Below are 18998 nucleotides of genomic sequence, written 5' to 3' on the forward strand. Positions count from 1 at the left end.
TTGCAGCAGAAAGACAACTTCCAAAGCAGCACCCATTGCAATGGTGTGCACAAAAAGAACTTTGACCCAAGCAACCCAATTTTAGTGCTTAAAAACCAAACGGGCTAATCCAGTCAAAGAAAAAAAACATGGCAGGTAGAGGTATAAACAACCTTTGTTACACAAAACACTTGCAATGGGGCTGTCTCTTCTGTTTCCACCCTAAGCTCTGCCCTTGAAAACTTTCATGTTGCTGCCAGATAATTTCCTACACTGAGCTCTTGCTACTCAGTTATGGATTAACTGGCTGATAGTTCCTTGTCATCAGCCAGAGAGACTGAGTATTTTAAGAGAAATAGACTTGCATAATGTGGTTGCTATGATAAATTATTCCCTCAGCACCATAAAAAATATTTATGGTCCCTAAATAACAATTTAAAAATAAAGTAAATTCTTTATTTCTTCTTTCCTTTTTTCTTTCCTTAAAAAAAAAAGAAAAAAAGAAAAAAAAGAGAGAGGTCACTTCATCTGTAATATGTTTTTCTCCCCATATTTATTTATTCATTCATTCATTTATTCACCCTACAAGTCTTCCAAGATCTGTGGTTCCTCTGCTTTGCAAAGTCTTCTCCCCCCTTGAGAAGCAAATCCTATGAACTACATTTCCTAGTGTCCTCTAGCAAAATGGTAGTACCTAGTAGGTAAGGAAACATCTTATTATCAGAACAAGTATTGACAAGGCATTTGTTCCATCAAGCTGGTTTTGGTATATTGCGTTTAACAATTTGCTTGCTGTAGCTGCTGCAGTTATGTCATTCCGCCTTTGTAATGAAACCAAATTTGCTGAGAGACCTACCAAGATTGGTGTTTCATGGAGGTACAAATCATAGCAAGCTGTCCTCTGCTACATCTAACAGATGATTTTATTTCCCCTGAAAGATAAACAGTGATACTCTGCAAGCCACCAAAGTCCATCATGCCTCAATAACCTCATAGCATGAGTGAAAACTTACAGTACTTTGGGAAAGCCTTTCATTTGTCCTGCAGGTCCAGAGAAACCATAGAAACTATGAGTGTCCTGTGAATACTGGAGCAGGCAATCCTGCTTATTAGTAGGTTAATATTTGTAAAATATTAACCATCAAAAACTGAAGCATATTAAAATTTTAATTCAGAATTCCATTATGAATCTGAAAAAGGGATATGAACAGAGTGCATTTTTCAAATTTCTCTCTTGATATCAGATCCTTTTCTCAGTGTAAGAAAAATCCACTTTGAGCAAAAATTGTATTTCTGGCATGTTTGTTAATTGAGAGAGATGTTTTTTCTCACTGTAGGACTAGGCATCACCAAGGTTATTATGAGTAGCTTCACACAGATTTTGTAGAAATCTTTCCATTAATTTTGAATCTCTGGCAGCAGTCCTGCATCATCGTTTGCCATGATCCTCAGGCTGCTTTTAGGAAGAAAGTTCCAGAAATCAGAATCACCAAAACCACTACAGAAACATTTTTTAAAAAAATTAGTGTCAAAATGAACATTTTCTGTTTATGTGATTGGTTTTTTGGGTTTTGATGGCGTTTTTTTTTTTTTTAATCCTATGTGGTATGTAGAACAAACACCTTTCTTCTGAGACAATTTCACCCAGGTCCATTTAGGGCTGGCTGAAGAAAGCCCCTTTCAGATCATCGACTAGAGTCATTACCGGCCTGACTCTTAATGGGAAGCTGCTTCTCCAGCCATGAGAAAACAAGCAGTGCAGTTGAAGGTTGACTTGATTTACTCTGGTAACTTCAAATCAATATGTTTATATTTATTAAAGAGGTAATTATATTAATCCATACTTCCAGTGTGCTTGAAACCAGTCCTTCATTTGGATTAACCATAAATGTCTGGTCCCTGTTTGACCTTGGGTGTTGTGTAAAATTCAGAGTGGGAGAGCAAACTCCATTTGCTGTCCAGAAACAAAGAAAGGAATCTTTCCAGGACATTACAGTGGTTACATTGCAATATCTTTTTCTTAAAAAACAGAGATCCTTGGCACTAGCACTACTGTAGTGCTGTATGAATGGAATTCACAGACGATGCTACAGTGCTGTATGAATGGAGCTGTGGTGTGGAAGGGCTTAACCAGAACTCAGCCCATCCATGCATCTAAATGGCTTTGCCACTGATCATCAGCTCACATCAAAGCCAGTACAAAATATTTAATTCTCAAAGGAAATTAGCGGGTTGTTGGAGTTTCCTTGTTAGAAGCACGAATACTTTCCAGTCAAACCTTTTTTCGTGGTGCCCATGGGAACTGTGGACAATCTGTTATTGTCAACTGCTAAGAGTCTGAATATATTTGATCATTCTCCTAACACCCAACAGCTCAGTCCTTTCCTTCCAAAGACAATATCAGCATGGGGAAAAAACAAGTCATATGAATTGCCCTGTAGAACGGCCTTGATTTCGCTACTGAGAAAGTGTATCGCAGACAAATCCCTCTTGGTCAGCCCCATCCACACTCCTCTCGGGCTCTGTTGGCTTTCTCTCACTCCCTTGAGGCAGGCTGCACGGACAGAAAGGGGTTCACTCTCATGTGGGCTACCTCAGTATCATCTTCACACTTAAGAAAGCTTAGGAGCGAGACCCTGTACCAACTGCTTTGAGAAGGATGGTCTAAAACAGTACGCAAAGATACCTAAGAGCCGAACAACATATTTGACCTCGCTACAGCCCTGAGTTTGTGTACAGCTCTGTTTCCAACATTGTGTCACTGCACCTTGCTGTGTTGCATGGTGCAGACATGCCTGTGCTCTTTGCTAACTAGACCAGTCTTTTAAAAAAGAAAAACATATACATGGTCTCAGATGTAGTTTTCCTCAAAATGCATTTGTGGGGAAAACTTGTATTCGTGTGAAATGGAAGTTAAACGCTATCACGAACCACAATAATACTATGCACACTTCCAGGCCTCAGTTTCCCATGCTCAAAAACTCGAGGTACGCTGCTCCCAACCAGTGTGCTTGTTGTGCGCCTGCATTCATTCAGGCATGGCTACTTTGACAGTTCAGGAGAACACCACAGAAGTGCCGCAATGGTAACAAAAGGCAAGATGAGGCCATCCGACCTGCTTGTGACTTTGCATTCAGAGGATTCGCGTCCATGTCAACAGAGAGAAAGTGCCTGGGACTGAAGCAGGGAATCCAGGATAACTGATGAAGATGGGCAAAACATATTGCCTCCTTCAGCAGTCAATGGAATTAACAAAGTGCACCCCAAAAAACAAGGCAAGCCACCTGTGTCTGCACCACTGTCTCTACAGTTTTGCAGAGACCTTACTAGGTCAAAACACTAACACTGGCAAACACCCCAAAATGAAGCCCCCACTCTTTTATACCCCTTTTCCCAACTATTCTGCCTTCCTGAAAATAGCATCTTTTACCAACCTCACCACCCAGGTCTTCAATTTTATTAGCACAGCTGCCTTCACTCCTAACCAGAGGGCAGGATAAGCCTACAGTTACTGTACACTAAACAGAAACACCTGTGACTCTCTATTTTTCATATACATTCATATATATACATATATTAGTTATTATTTCTTTTCTTCAGAGCACTAAGTCCCATGTTCTGCAAAGGAAAATAAATCCCCATCCTTACATTCTCTCCCACACCCCCCACGTGGCCTTGACAGACAAGCACAGACGGTGCAGCAAATATTTGACTTCACTTTATTTTAAAGAAAAGGAGAGAGGGGGAGAGAGAATTCTTATGGCATTCCAGAGGTCCCTGGACACTCATTCCAAATGCCGGAGTTGGGCCCTGGGTGAGTTTCAGTCTAAAAGAGAACCTGGGTTTCTAGGCAGCCATCCAAACTCAACACAGACACTTTTTTTCTTTCTAAATCAGTTAAAAAAAAATTAAGACCTAAAGAGAAGGGGGGGGGGGGGGGGGGGGAGGGAGAGAGAGAAGAAAGAAAGAAAAGTGGAGGGGAAGGAGAGGCAATCAAGGCAGCAAAAAATGAGTGCAACAGGAAGAATCCAAGTATTCTGTTTTAATTGCCAATTTGGAGTTTTATCACCAAGAGACAGAGTTGTAAACATGCAAGGAGAAGGGCAGCTTTCCTCGTGGCCATGAACAAATGGCGAGGAGAATCAGGCCACCTTTCTCTCCTTGGTGATGGCTCCTGCCAGGGGAGAGGAGGCTGGTTTTGGAGCTGGTTCTCACCGTGTTTTGCCCTCATTGGCTCTGGCCATACTTTTCCCTGATGCGCAAGTGCCGGCAGCTCTGACACACCAGCCCTGGAGATGTCCAGCTCCGGCTTACGTATTCAGTCCCACTGTAGCTTTGCCTAACTGATAGCATGCCCAGATCTACTGCAGCTCAATCTAACCAGCACCTTGGTCATCACAGGAGATACACTGCGCTGCTGGAGAACTGGGGAGACTCCCTCAAGACCATTAGTGACTGCTACTGACCTCAGCCCAAGGAAAGCCACAATGTCACTGGCTTCTGTCACCTTGCACTTCATGGCATTAATCACCACCGAGTTATACTTAGAAAGTAAATTAATTGCTGAGAGTACTGCAATTTCTTACCTCACTCAGCTTAGCCCAGTTGAAGGATTTCAGTGGGTGTGAAGGCTGTGGGATAGTTTTCTTCTTCAGGCTGGTGCCACTGCTGCTGAACGTGGTTGTTGAAGGCGGTGGCATCCCCATGCTGAAGAAAGGTGGTGCTCCTGGTGGGGGAGGAGGTCCTCCTGGTGGAGGTGGTGGAGCAGGAGGAGGGGGACAGCTGGAGAAAGGCAGAGGAGGTGGCAGTGGGGGCAAATTCTCAGACATGTGAGAAGAGGACAAAGCTAATGGGCCACCTGGAGGGGGTGGTGGTGGGGGTGGGAAGGAAATGCTGCCCCCTTGCTGGAAAATAAAAAACACACAGAAAAAGAAAGCAAACAGTTTAAAAGGCACAATAACTCCATATTGCCAGCTGATGTGATTTTATTACGAGTCTCAAAATATTTGATGTTTTCTTTAAAGCCTCCTGCACTCAAAGCCATGCAATAAAGGGAGGAATCTCAGCTTTCATTTAAGAGAAAGTTTCAAGCCCTTGAAGTTGTGGAGAAGAGCTTGAAAAAATGAACCATAAATGGCTCAGAAAAACAGAAAGCGAGTAGAAGAAGCCAAAATGTATTATTTTCTCCTTATGTATGAAAAAAGTTCAATCTTATGAGCTTTTGAACTCCTGGGTTTTAAACCTCAGGGTTTGACATACTGAATACCTGTCATTAGGCCCCACTAATGCAAAGTGGGAGAGGGGAGGAGGGAATGAATCTGCTTTCTGCAGTGTCTAACTTCTCAGGGCCGTGTCCTGGCGAGTTGAGGCTCAGGCACACTGCCGGGACAGAAGGAGCACCAAGCAGGAGGCAGAAGCTGCAAAGGTCACTTCTGCAGAGCTCCAAGACAGTACAGATGCTCCTGAAGCATGACAAGAATCCTGTTTCTTCACTAAATTTACTTTCGTATCTGGGAGATTTTTCTCTATTCCACTGAAATAACAACTAGGGCAACCCCACTCAGCAGTAAAAATTATGTCTGGAGGAGGACGTGTGTGACTCAGCAGCTCCTGCAAGGAAACTGGCTGAGGAGCCATGGAGCAGCCCATGCATTATCCATTCTATACCACCAGCTCAGGGATTTTGGTCTCAACTAAAAGCTGAGAAACTTCTAAGTATTCATCTTTCTAGCTGGCTAGACAGACTCTCTCTGTACGGACCATAGAAAGTGCTTCACTCATAATGTGCTTTTGTTCATCATTCACTAGTTAGCAGGCTTTAAACAAGGATGGGAATAGTCCCAGTCTCATACCGAGAACTCATTAAGTTGAGCCACCAGGTCATTCATCTGGTCCCGGGTCTGGCGCAGCTCCAAGGATTCCTTCTGCAGCTTGTCCTTCATTTTGTTCAGTGTCTTCATCATTTCATCTTTCTCCTGGGTCTTTGTCTCACACTCCCGTTCCTTCTTCTCTAGCCTGCTCATCAGCTCAGCATGATCTAGGAGGAACAGGCAAGTGGGGCTGATGAAATAAAGCTCATGAACAGTCCCCAAAGGGGTGCAGGTTATGCTGAAATAAAGCTGACCAATCTGTCAGTTCAACTGGGGATGTATAATGAGAGTAGGAAAAAGAAAAGTCTGACTGTCTTGACAGTGATCTTCAGTGATCAAGATAGCAATGCCCAAGTTTCACTTAGACTGTAAAATCACTTCATGTGAGGACTGAGGGAAGCCCCATCCTATGAAACATATAAACTGATCACCATGAGACAAAATGTACTGGAGGGAACAAAGCAGGTTTTGTCCACGAAAGGAAAAGTGCCCAGCTCTGCTGCCTGCTGCTCTGTGACTGAATCAGGATCAGTCTTGCCTCCTCTTTTGCCTCCCCAAGCACAGAGGACACACGCACCTTTCCGGAACTTCTCTGCCTGGTCCCTCCACTGCTTGACTTCATTTTCGTTCACCAGCCTGAAAGATGAAATTAGATCATTTAAACTTGTTCTGAGCTACCCGGACTGAAAGGCAAGTGGCCGTTATGTGTAGTGATCAGCAAAAGGCAGCCTGGTGAATTTACATGTTTATACAAGATCATACCAGTGATCAGTCTGGTTCCAGATCCTGATCCTTACTGTAGCCAACAGCTAACATAAATGTGATGACTTGTTGCTCAGAGTCCTGAAAAGGTATAAAGGAATGCCTGGGGAAAAAAAATCCTAATACATTCCTGTCTTCAGGTAATGCCCTCAAAGTGGTAAGTTTTTTGAAAGAGAGGAGTCATCACTAAAATAATCATAGCTGCTGTGGGTAATAAATCACCCCACCCTTAATATGAGACCAGATTGCCATCTTTTTTTCTACTTTCTGTGGTCCTATTTCTTCTTTCTTACAAGAAGGGAGGATGCTTATCTGTTGGGTAATATATCAGTAACAAGGCAATGCTCATATCTCATACTGGCACAGCTATTTCCTATTACTGACAGAAAATATGCAGGGCATGCTGGGGATTGATTAGATATGCAGAATGAGGAGTAGCTATGAAAGTAGAAAGGGAAGATCAGGCATGAGGTCTACAACGAAGTCTGATATACAGACAGACAGAGATCAACACCAGTGTATTTTTCCATTATGAGAAATCAGTTTTGATTCTGGCTCATGCCTGTAACAGGAGGGACTGTAAGATTTTTAGTACAGGAGAATTTGGTTTCATATGAGGCTTATGTTCTATAAAATGCTCTTTTCAGTGGATAATTCAGAAGGGTAATGGGCCATGAATTACCTGCAGAGTCAGATGGATGGGATGAAGAGTCCAAAAGTTTGGCTAAAAAAGGACTGAGAACAGGGAAGTTGAGATGAGAGCCAGCTCATGTAGCTAGACTTCTCAAATGATGCGTCCTACGGGAAAAAATAATGGTACTGCCCTCAGCCAAGTCTGTGGGTGAGAGCATGCAGACATTTTATGAAGAGGTAAAAGGTTTTGTGTGCTAGGTGGGGGTTGCTTTCCACTATTTGAAATCTTTCTAAACTATGTGCTTATTAGTAAAGAATGAAATCTAAGTAGAGATGACCACTTTTTTTTTTTTTTTTTTTTTTTTTTACTATCAATGAACGCTTTCGTCAACATTCTGAATGAAAACAGGCACATGAGGAAGCCTTATTATAATATCATGGGTATTTTTTCTTCTCTTCTAACCAGCTTAATATTTAACAGAAATTAGAAGCCAAACGCAAGGACTTTGCTAGAAAATACCATCTGGTTAAGATGTCATGAGAAGGAAACTATTTAGAAGACTAAGAAGAAAACAAGAAGCTGTAAGTTAAAATAAGAAACTCCTCAGATATGATATTTTATTTCCTAAGCACCTGCATACTTATCATATACTTATACCTGCATAACAGCAATAAACAATAATAATGCAGCTTACATTTTAATGATATTTTTGACATTGAAGTTTTCCAATGGAGCTATATCTGGATCATCTCCTCGTTCGTCCTGAAGAACAATTTGTTGGAGTATTCTATCCAACAGCTGCCACTGCTGGAAGGTTCCTCCATTCCTCTTATCTGTATGGAAAAAAGACCAGCCCATGAGAACTTCCATTTCCATGCCAAAGTGCATATCCCTGCCATCAGACTGGTATTCCGTCTTTTACGCCTTCCATCTCAATCCTGTATGTAGCAAATTATGGAACAGAAAGCCTAACACCAAACTGTTGCTAGCAGATTATTTACAAACATCCGGCATATTGGAACAGCAATATAACAGGCATGGGCAACTCTGCACCTGATTTGCACATTTGGGCTGTGCAACACTTTTGACAGATTAACTCTAACTTGCACTTTAAACGCTTACAGAAGTGATTCCTTTGTGATAGCTGTTACTCAGTATTTTTGGGGGCTTGGTGTTGGGGTTTTTTTTGGTACTTAGGTAACATCATGATCAGGCACTGTAAAAACAATCAGGTGTTCTATCTGCATGCTCAGTTATCTGCAGGTCAGTGAAACTCAACTGGCATGAAAAATTCATACAAACATGACCAAAAAGCCTGGAGAGAATGAACAGAAATTGAACCAAAGGGACCGTTCCTATGGCTATCAAACAGAAGAGCCAAAGCAACATAAAGTTCACCTCAGCTCCCTGAATGACATAACATAGACTTTTAGATTCTTTAAAACTGCTCCAGTACAATCCTGTCCTGAACTAGCAGGATTTAGCCCTTCTGCCACCAAAAATCCAGGTCAATACCTAAAGCTCAAGTACTGTCTTAAAGAGCAATATCAAGGAGACCACTGGGACAAACAACTGCTTGAATTTGTGCATGGCAGTACTTGAATCTAATGAGTGTCTGAAAACATACCACATTACTTTCTGAGAAAGCACACCACGGTACATCTCCTTCATGGTCCCTTCTCAGTTTAACTGCTCAAGTATGGTTGAAAGTAATGAAGACCAGCATCTGATACCTAACAGGATCAAGGAAGGCAGCTCTTTAGTGATCTTGCTACGCCTTTGCTCAGCTGCTACACTCTGGAAGCACAACCGAATTATTTTATTACAGTTAACAAGAAGATTCCTATCGCTTCTCTTGAAAATAACTGCCAATGTTATTTTTCACTTTGAATTCAGGCGCTCGCCACTGATGTATTGCCATGAGATAGCAGCCTGAGGACTTACTGTGGAATTTCCCAGTGACAGAACAGCTTTCAGTACTGTATTGTTTCACCAGAAAAATTCCTCACTGCATTTTGTTAATATTCAAAATGGTATCTATTTTTGGGAATTCCCTGATCTAGAGCACAAAGACTCTTTCTTTTTTAAAACTTCTAATTTAAAATCATTAAAAGCTCTGTCAGTGACTAACTGGAACACCTTAGATACTTATTTTTATTTGCAAGTGCAGAGAGTTCAAGCTGCTGCTTTAAGTATTGCAACAAAAATCTGCTGGATGGAGTCAGTGTTAAGATACCAAGCTCCTCAGCCACTGCCAAGTTCTGAATGGAAGACAAGGGTAGTGTGTGTCCTGGTATCTGTGACAGTGTACCTACACCAAAGCTTCACCCAGTTCTTCAATACCCCTTGCTCTGGAAAACTGTGATGTACTCACATGGCATCTGCAAGCAGTGCTGGAGAATGGATAACAAATAGGGATAGGCATCTGTGTGCTTCAGTCTCTTCTTGATCAACTCAAACATCTGAGAGGCACTTTTTGTATCAATGTGGATCTGAAGTGAGAGAAGGTAGTGAAAGAACAAGTGAGAGAAAAACCATGCACAGTGAAAGCCTGACAAACTGTGAAAGATCTGATCAACACAGGCAAATTTCCAGCAACTGGACCTCTGCAGAGTCTTCTGCAATGTCCAGCTGCAAGTTCCAGTGAAGAGCAGGCACATGTGTCTCTGAAACCAGCATTGCCATCCCCACTCCAGTATGGAAAAAGCCCCAAAGTAAAGGGCTAGAAAGATGGGAGGCATGTAAAGCCACCAGGAGCTGTTCTGGAGCAAGCAAAATATTTGAGTACTAGAAAGTGGTGGTGCAACTAGAAGCTAAGCAGGAAAGGGCTAGTTGTTCTGTATCAGTATGTGGCAGGAGCTGGTCATGAAGAGGAAACTATAACTATTCTGGACCCTACAGCCTCTTACTGTTGGTAGAGGTTGTGGAAACTGTCCTTGTTTTATGCTAATCTTTAAAATCTACCCAATGTAAAATACTGATCCTCTCCACAGGCTCTGAGGTGACAGTCTTCAGCAGAGTTTCCTGTAATCTTGGGAAAAGTGTCAGAGAAGAGCCCAAGCTTCACCCATAGTCCTGTAAAGGGAACGTCTGAGACTGGAGTACACCTGGATCATCAGGACTGAGAACATGAGAGCAGGGTTGAGAACCTCCTCCACTCCTGAACCTTCAGCCGAACAAAAGAAAGAAGTCTTTGTCAAAGATACTTGGCAGAAGCCCTGTCTGTGATCATTGTTTCCATTGTTCACACATCACAGACTCCCTACTTGCTAAATGAAAAACAGTGAAAACAAGAGCACCAGCCACTCTCGGCACCCAAGTCAATCATTGTTTTCAGGGAACTCAAAGGGAAGTTGCAGCAAGCATCCAAAGTGGATGTTCAGCTTTGGCAAGTTCAGGTACTCTAGAGAGAAAAACTTACCAGGTCAAACCGCTTGGCAAGTTCCAGGTCATCTTCATTTCTGACCATCTCAAAGAAATCTAAGTGCCTAAGAGAAAACAGAAAAACAAAACAAACAAAACCTGCCAATGTTCATGGCATAATTCTGACTTAAACTAAGCGTGTCACTACAGAAGCAGCAACACCTCATTTCCAGCTAGGACACTTGGAAATTGGCAAGCCTTTCTTACATGAAGTGCTGGGATAGGTATGCAAGACAACCCATGGGGGTCAGTGACAGGCCAAAAGGAATGGCTGGCTGAGGTATACACGCTCTTTAATCCTTGTGCTAAGTCACTGTGTTGAGCTAAGGCTGCTAAAAATAAACATAAAATAGGAAAGGGATATTCTATTTGTGGTGAATGCAATGCCTGCAGTGATAATACATTTCTAAAAAGTCCATGCCATACTTGTTAACCAGATATTAGACCACTAACAAGTAGTTTCTTTTACACGGTGGAGCAGAGATGCATTCAGTGGATTAGTTAAACAGCAGAGCTCACAGTTGTCTTTACATTTGCTTATTGATGAGCACAGTGGCATGCCTCTGCTGGGATCTGGGGGACCTGGTGAGAGACATTTGACCATGGCATCTGGACTTTTCTTGCATGGAGACCAGATCACAGCAGCTGATGTGGAGAAAGGCTGTGGCACATCCCTCTGTATAGACCTGGCATATAGTCTATGTAATCCAGGCATCTGGGATCCTCTCAAACCTCTGTTATCATTCTCATCACTGTAATTTGTAAGATCCAAAAGTGCCCCTAAGCCCCTCCTAAACACTCCTGGTTACTGACCAAAGGAACAGGGCAGCCCTATTGCCTATAGGACAGATTCTCTTCTTGGTTATAATGTTGTAGATCAAATGTTACTGGTTCCAGCTCTGCAGCAAACTGTAGACACATACAACTGCATGCAGTCTTTCCCTGTGACATTAATACACAGATATATGCCTCTACCTGCTCAAAGATGTGAGGCCACTCTTTACGATAGGCAGCTGGTGCTAACCTGGTGCTTACACAGAATCTCAGGCACATTACATTTGCTCCCAGGGATAGCTCTGTCACCCTATAGCAGCTCCTGACAGTGGATGTTTGAGAAAACAGTGCCTTGAAAGCTGCAGGCATTGGCCTGATCCATAGGTTTTTCACCATGTGCTTTGGGAAACTTGACACTTCTATCTAGGAAATCCCAGATATCAGATACTTAAAAATCAGCCCTGCTTTGTAGGAAGGGGCTTGGAGTAGCAGACAATAAGGGATGGCAGTAGAGCAGCAGGTCAATGCCTCTCCACAAAGCATCTTGCAGTCACAGGAGAAGGCAGACTCCCACAGCTGCCTGCTCTTTCACCTTCAATGCTTCATTTTGTTAAGCAAATGGATTTTACCAGCCTCCTCATTGGTTCATCAGTCTTTTAGCTTCTTGAAGCGTCTCAGTCAAATTGTTCAGATTGTTTACTCCAAGTTTATTTCAGCACGTGGCTTCGTGAAGGGTTTAATTTAAGGTCATTAGCAGCTTCAATTACTGTGGCAAAATATGGAATTGCCAGTGGAGAAAGCATTTATTATCCATATAACTTTTAACACAGTAATTTGAAGGTGCCATTCAGTGTTACATTTTATGCAGTAGCACAGCTGTTTGAAGATGCTCCTCATTATTCTCTCTTGCTCACTTGGCATCTCTACCCCTTTGCCCACCACAGGTCCTCCTTCTCTCATAGTTGTGCCAGTGCCACTGTTTGGGAGGCTGTGGTACAGGCTAGATCGCAAAAAAGACTGAGCTTAAAGAAAAACCTTGGAAACTCAAAACCTGTGCTTTGACCACACATACTCAGTCTCAATGAAGTCAATGAATTACTGGCTTCCCTCCCTCCTACCAGGACAGGCTTTTGTTCCAGTTTTGCTACAAGAGAGAAAGAATTAGAACTTTTTCTTTTTTTTTTTCATTCTGATTGCCATCCTCAGCTTAGAAGAAAAGCAATTCAGGAACTCCTTGCCACAGCCACTGCCAATTTAGTATGTATGTTTCCTACTTCATCTGCTGGTTTTAATTTTAAGGACAAATTTCCTTTTTGTCTTTAAAGGGAGTCAGTTTTAGTGAGAGACAGAGACAGCTTTGGGCTTAAATCTGAAACGCAAATGGAGAAGAGTTTCCAAGAACTCTTTCTGTTGATCAATAACTGTTCTCCGAAAACATCTTACCTGTCCAGTGTGGCATTCTCATGTCCTCTTAGCTTGTCAATGACGGGTTGAATTCCCAGCATTAGAAACTCATACCGTAGGTGTAATCGGAACTCCAAATTGTCCTTAAAAAGTGAGGGAAAACCAAGTTACTAGGTTCCAAAAGCTTTTGATCACATTAAAAAAAAATTACCTAAAACTTCAGTTCTTCCCTTTTTAATATCCTCTATCCTGACAGCAAATTCACAGGACGTTTAATTCCAGTAAAGTAAGTAAAAAAATTAATGCCTTTGCCTCTGTTTCACTTAAAAATACAGTCCTTGTTTACCTCCAAAGTGTTCTGCATATCCAGTCAGAAGGACAGCACACAAAGAACAAAAATTATTAGTGTTTGTCCTGCTAGTCCATTAGAGGTCTGCCTCCTGCTTACAGATGAACAGTACTGCAGTCTTCCTCCTAGTTTTTATGTTTATTTGTCATAAAATCACCATATACTCTGGCAGATTTGACACCTATTCGGTGCGATGTTACAGAACTCCCACATACAGAGACAAATACATTGCCAGACAGAGCTCTTATGAGCTTGTTGTCTGTTGTGGTTTAACTAAAAAAAGAAAAGCCAATGTAACAAAAGTAACACTTCTAATGAAACAAAATCAGTTTAAACTATCCTCCAGACTCAAAAGAAAGTCTTGTTAATGAAAGAAAAACAACAAACTGTCTTTTCTGAAATGTCTCCCTTTGACATTTTTAAATTAAAATGTTTTGAGTTTGACTTTGAGTCAAAACAACTTAACATTTCAAAACATTTCTGAAGGTAAACCAAAATGTTTTCTAAAAGGCTGAAATCAAGAGGTAAATGCTTTGCAGTTCTTTAAAAATAAACCAAAAAAACCCCCCAAAACCCGGAAGCAATCATTTCAGTGCAAGTAGTCTACGTTATATCAGAAGAGGCTGGGAATAAAATAATATGGAAGACATTATAAGACTGATATTAACAACTAGGCATTATTTTCCACAAACTATATCCACTCAATAACACAAGATTTGTGACTTAGTCTACTAGCCGTTTCCAAGGTAAATTAATTCAAGCATAACATTTTAGAAGGAATTTCCAGGGCAGTGACTCACCTCACCAGCGCCAGCGTTCAGAACAGCATTGATAAAGGACATGATGGCTGTTTTGAGATTTACTTCATCTCGGTATCGCCCCATGCTTCGGTCCAGCTCGTTCAACAATGTCTGAAACAGAACAGCAGGCTGGGTTAGAGGATATAATCTAATTTCTTGCTCCATTTTGCATACTGTTCATGGGATAGGCACACGGACTTCTTTTGATTGCTATATATTTGCTTAAAGAAATAATTTTTTTCAGATAAGATTGTTAGCAATTTTGGGCATGCTATAATAAACAAATGAAGAATAGTGATAGGAATAAAATGCCCACCTGATCCTAATGAAAAAAACAAACAAACAACCAACAACTTTTTTTTAAACAAGCTATTATTTGAGAAAAAGCAGATGCCTTTTATAGTTTCTGCCAACATGATCTAAGAAAGCAGCAGAATTATGTCCTTCCTAGTCAGTTAACTCTGTATGGTGAATATGACAGGGAGTTTATACATGCAGAAACATAGCATCAGATTCATACCTCCTGTCTACTCACATCACTCAAGTAATTTTCATTATTTTCTTGGATCTCAGCAGGATAGATTGCACCTTCATATACAGCGGGAGAGAATTCTAAAGAGAAGCTGTCTTGCGAGGAATAAAACCTATGCGTGGATCTTGGAAGATTTCTCCTTGTTCCTTCACTTACAACCATTTCACATGAAGCAGACAATTACCTACCTCTTGGTAAGCAACTATTAGCGATTTGCAAATAACAGGAATATTCCTGCCCTATGCATACAGCTCCAAAGCTCAACGGTGAATTACACAGCTCCACTGAAATTGTAGTTAAGCTCCATTTCCCTTGTTACAGAATCATAGAATGGTTTGGGTTGGAAGTGACCTTTAAAGATCATCTAGTCCAGTCCTCCTGCAATGGGCAGCGATATCTTTCAACTAGATCAGGTTGCTCAGAGCCCCATCCAGCCTGACCTGGACCACTTCCACTGATGGGGCACCTACAACTTCCCTGGGCAACCTGTTCCAGTGTCTCACTACCCTCATCGTAAAAAAAATCTCTTCCTTTTATCCAATCTAAATCTAGCCTCTTTTAGTTTAAAAGCATTACCCCTTGTCCTGTCACTACAGGCCCTGGTAAAAAGTCTTCATCTTTCTTATAAGCTCCCTTTATATATTGAAAGGCTGCTGTAAGGTCTCCCCGGAGACTGTATGTCTCCCTATTAAGCAAATAGCAGGGATATTTAGTATTCAGGGGGTATTTAGCACAGAAATGCTTTTGATCTAATCTCTACAAACTTAGAGATATTTCACCATAATCTTGTGAACATCAGGAGACAAAGGAGAAAAAAGACTAGACAGATAATGTTGGTAGCCTGTGCCTTATACAGTCTGTTTAGGATTAATTCTACTTGAATATTTACCGAAGACGTTCTATGTAGAAACTGATTAGCCATGAAAGCAACTCTACTTTTAGCTTTGTGCTGATGACCATGAACCTTCTCTTCAGGATCTTCTCTGATCAATTTCTAACTCCAAGGATGATTTTCCTTACTGGAAGAGTAAAAAATTCTACTGGAGATCTGCCAGTTCAATTGTACGCGTCTCACTCCAGTGTTAATAATAAAGGCCCCACACTCATATGTTTGTTTTGCTGATGAACTAGAAAAGACAGAATTCTTTTTACTCTTCCCAAGAAGTTTTGGCCATAAAGGGAGAATGAAGACAAAAATAACTTTTTAGTGTTCAGCTCAGCTGATCCATGTAAATAATATTTTGAAGCTATGATGCTGAGTAAGGAAGTTCATTTTCCTTTAGTCAGTCTTCCGTCCCTGGCTACTGAAAGTGTCCATTCATAGCAAAATCTTTCCTGTGCTAGTCATCAGTTTCATAGGTCTGTCTTGTTTCCTGTAGAAAACGGACATCACCATGGAGATGTGCCTCCAGAAACAGGGGGAATACCCTCCTGTGCATTCCCCACGGGAAAGAATACCTTCCTGGCTTCATGCAAACCCTTTGTTTGTTTTTGTGTAAAAATCTTTTGATCTATCATACACTGCTACTGACAGTTGTGCTTATATCTGAGCATAGTGAGTTCACTATCAAGCAAGTCTGATTTCATAAACTCCTTTTTCTTCCATCTTCTAAATTGTCCAGCTGGCACTTGCAAATATCCCTACTCCTGGCATTTGAACTTCCATCACATCCATGATTTCCCAGTAGTCATATGATGGCCGAATACCAACCCTTCCCCCATTTTGTTAGAAATGGGAATGAGTCTTACATAAAAATACATGAAATGCCCTACTGAGTCAGACGGATGGTCAGTCCAGTCCAGCATCCTATCTCTGCCAATGACAATAGGAGACTATTTAAGAGGTCTTTAAATTCACCAACAAACCCAACTATTCAACTTGACAAATAAGCAGAAGTGAAATAAATGAAAGAATTTAGTTCTGTAACTGTCAGATTTGACACTGAAATCCAAAGCACATGTGTCGTCTTGGAATAATTTAAGTAGCCATTACTACAGAAGCATCAAAACCAAGGATGGTTTTGCTGGTTTTCTTCAGAGGCCTCATTCCCACCATATATCCTCACAGACTTTATGAACATGCTAGACTATGCAACAACATATCAGATACAGCATCCAGACAGGTTGAAGGTTGTTAACAAAAGTTTTCTATCCCCCATTTCAGAAGGCTGGACTGGGAGCAGAATGCAGCAGGGGCCAAGCCAAATTCAGGGCAAGAAAAACAAAAACTCTGGTTGCACTAAGCTAATTGAAGAGCAGCACATCTTCATGTGATTGTTCAGCTCTAGAAGGAAACACTATAGGTTCATGCAATTCCTAAAGATCAGAGTCTACACCTACACATTGTGGCCGAACTCCAGTATCTCCAACCGTTTGCAAATGGCTGCGGTTCAAGTCTTCACTTGAACATTTCCTGTGAAAAAGATTTCACCACACCTCTTGGCAGCCAGCTCTGTGGCCCCATTGATCTTATGGTTGTAAAGGTTTTTCCTACTATTTAAGCAAAACTTTCCTCACTTAATCCCATTATTCCTCATCACTGACATCCAGTAGGGTTTCATTCAATCTGCAGCAAACCTCAAAAGGCTTTGGATGAGCCCTGAGGGGAAGAGGCAAATCAAGTGGGAATACAGGACTTTAATTTGTTTCTTGTTAGCTCCTCTACTACAATTCCAAATTGATCAGATTTCTCCCCACAGATTATGGTCTGTACTGACGGTGTTTAACACAAACCAGGCAAGGGGGTTCTGGAAGGAATGCTCCTAATCTCCACCTTTTCAACTGACAATATCAAGCTTCCTTTATTCCTTCACCTCAAGCTTCAAAATTTCTAGCAGCATTAAGGAGGAAAACAAGAGCGTTCAGCCCAAAGCAGGCCAGTAAGTATTTTCATCGGCGAGTGAAATCAGCTCCTTTCAGACAGTATCTAACACCTAGGTTCTCTCAAGACTAAAAGGAAAATTCTTTCTCCCCACAGGGTTCCCCAGCTGGGTAGGTGTTTCAGACAGCAAACCAGGCTGGAAGGGCACAGGAACATCCTGATATACTTTTCCGGGCCAGTACAGCGTTATGACTTTGCAACATTAGCTGGATTCAAAATATGGCATGTTAAAAAGTACAACATGTTACAATGTCATAACACAACACATTCACTCCACAGGAGAAATGAGGGGAAGCAGCAAGCATAACAATAATCAGAAATGCAACAGCTTAGGGAAGAGTAAGATTGTGCCCCTTTCACAAAGGAAACCAGTCATAAATAGGATAACGCAGTCATAAATGACACTGAAATCAGAGACTCTTCTTTCTCAGTTTTCATAGCATTTTAGAAACCTCCATCTTCACAAGAAAAGCACCTAAGAAATTCAAGATAAAGCAACGTTTTCATGGTCACACAGTGAATCCCAGCAAGGACACCAAGGGCTCATCTTCCTAATTCCACATTTCTGCTATGAGGGTTTATTGTCTGGCTTCCCAATGTTTTCTTTCATCTCTCTTCTTCAAGGAGCAGAGTAGAATTTGTAGGCAAAGAAGCATGTTTCAAGCAAAAATTGGATGAAGAAAAGACAGAGCTTTTCCAGATTGCCTCAGGAAGGAGATTGAAGGCATGCCTTTATATTATTGTGGTATTTGAGTAAAGATGGAATACTACTCTGAAGAGGACAGTTTTCAAGGAATGCAGACTGCCTGTTGGAGTTATTCCAGGCAGAAGGGCAGCATGAAAGAAGGGTCAAAGATTAAAGAAGGCAAAGGGATCAGCTCAGGCAAGAAGCTGCGGCAAATGTGAGAAAATAGGAACAGCCACAATATAAATTCAGACACAAACATAAAGTATAGAATCTTGTTGCAAGTGCCAAAACAAAGATGATCCCGATAGGGCTGTGAACACACTGAACAGCGGAGATATAGGGTGAAGTTATAGTACTACAAAGCATTCAATAGAAGACTGAAGTCTCAACAAAGAAAAGTTCTGGAGAATCTCCCATAGCTTTAAAGTGACTCCTCTCTGAAGTTACGGAATAGATTGATAATTGCAGTCAGTAGATGAAATGCCGGCAATTTAGCAAGAAGCAATATTTTACATCAGAATTTCCACTCAGAGCAAAATATGAAATTTTGTTAAGGAGATAGTCCTTCCTTCATATTCATAAAAGTTCTATCTATTATTTTCCATTCACTTCAATTAAAAAAAAAAGAAAACATCAAAAAGCAAGGAAATCCTTTCCAAAATATTTCAGCACAGTTTGATTAGTGGTCTTCAGTTGGTATGACCTGGTGGAATTTAGTTAAATTAATTGGGACTACAAGTGTTTATATCACTAAGGAATCTCACTGTAATTTGGATTTTGACTTTAGATACACTAGTATAAAACTGTAAGTTTCCTATTCAAATAGTAGGAGTTATAGCAGAACAGAGCCAATGGAAGTTTAGTAAGAACCATATCTAAAGTCGCAGCTTTTCTTCTCTACT

At 41.2% G+C, this 18998-nt stretch overlaps 1 protein-coding gene across 3 annotated transcripts in view; it reads right to left on the minus strand.

The window, feature by feature from the left end:
- Nucleotides 1–18998, minus strand: part of DAAM2 (dishevelled associated activator of morphogenesis 2) — a gene marked incomplete at its 5' end in the record, with an annotated part of 120449 nt that overhangs the window by 40120 nt on the left and 61331 nt on the right. For all 3 annotated transcript variants that reach the window (XM_082307852.1, XM_082307850.1, XM_082307851.1), the window contains 8 exons: nt 4566–4883; nt 5832–6016; nt 6427–6485; nt 7940–8078; nt 9620–9737; nt 10667–10733; nt 12886–12989; nt 13996–14106. In XM_082307852.1, the coding sequence (XP_082163978.1) occupies nt 4566–4883; nt 5832–6016; nt 6427–6485; nt 7940–8078; nt 9620–9737; nt 10667–10733; nt 12886–12989; nt 13996–14106 (1101 nt within the window). The remainder of the gene's footprint in view (nt 1–4565; nt 4884–5831; nt 6017–6426; nt 6486–7939; nt 8079–9619; nt 9738–10666; nt 10734–12885; nt 12990–13995; nt 14107–18998) is intronic.

Source organism: Platalea leucorodia (genome assembly GCF_965183815.1).
Source record: "Platalea leucorodia genome assembly, chromosome: 3".
NCBI classification, from domain to species: domain Eukaryota; kingdom Metazoa; phylum Chordata; class Aves; order Pelecaniformes; family Threskiornithidae; genus Platalea; species Platalea leucorodia.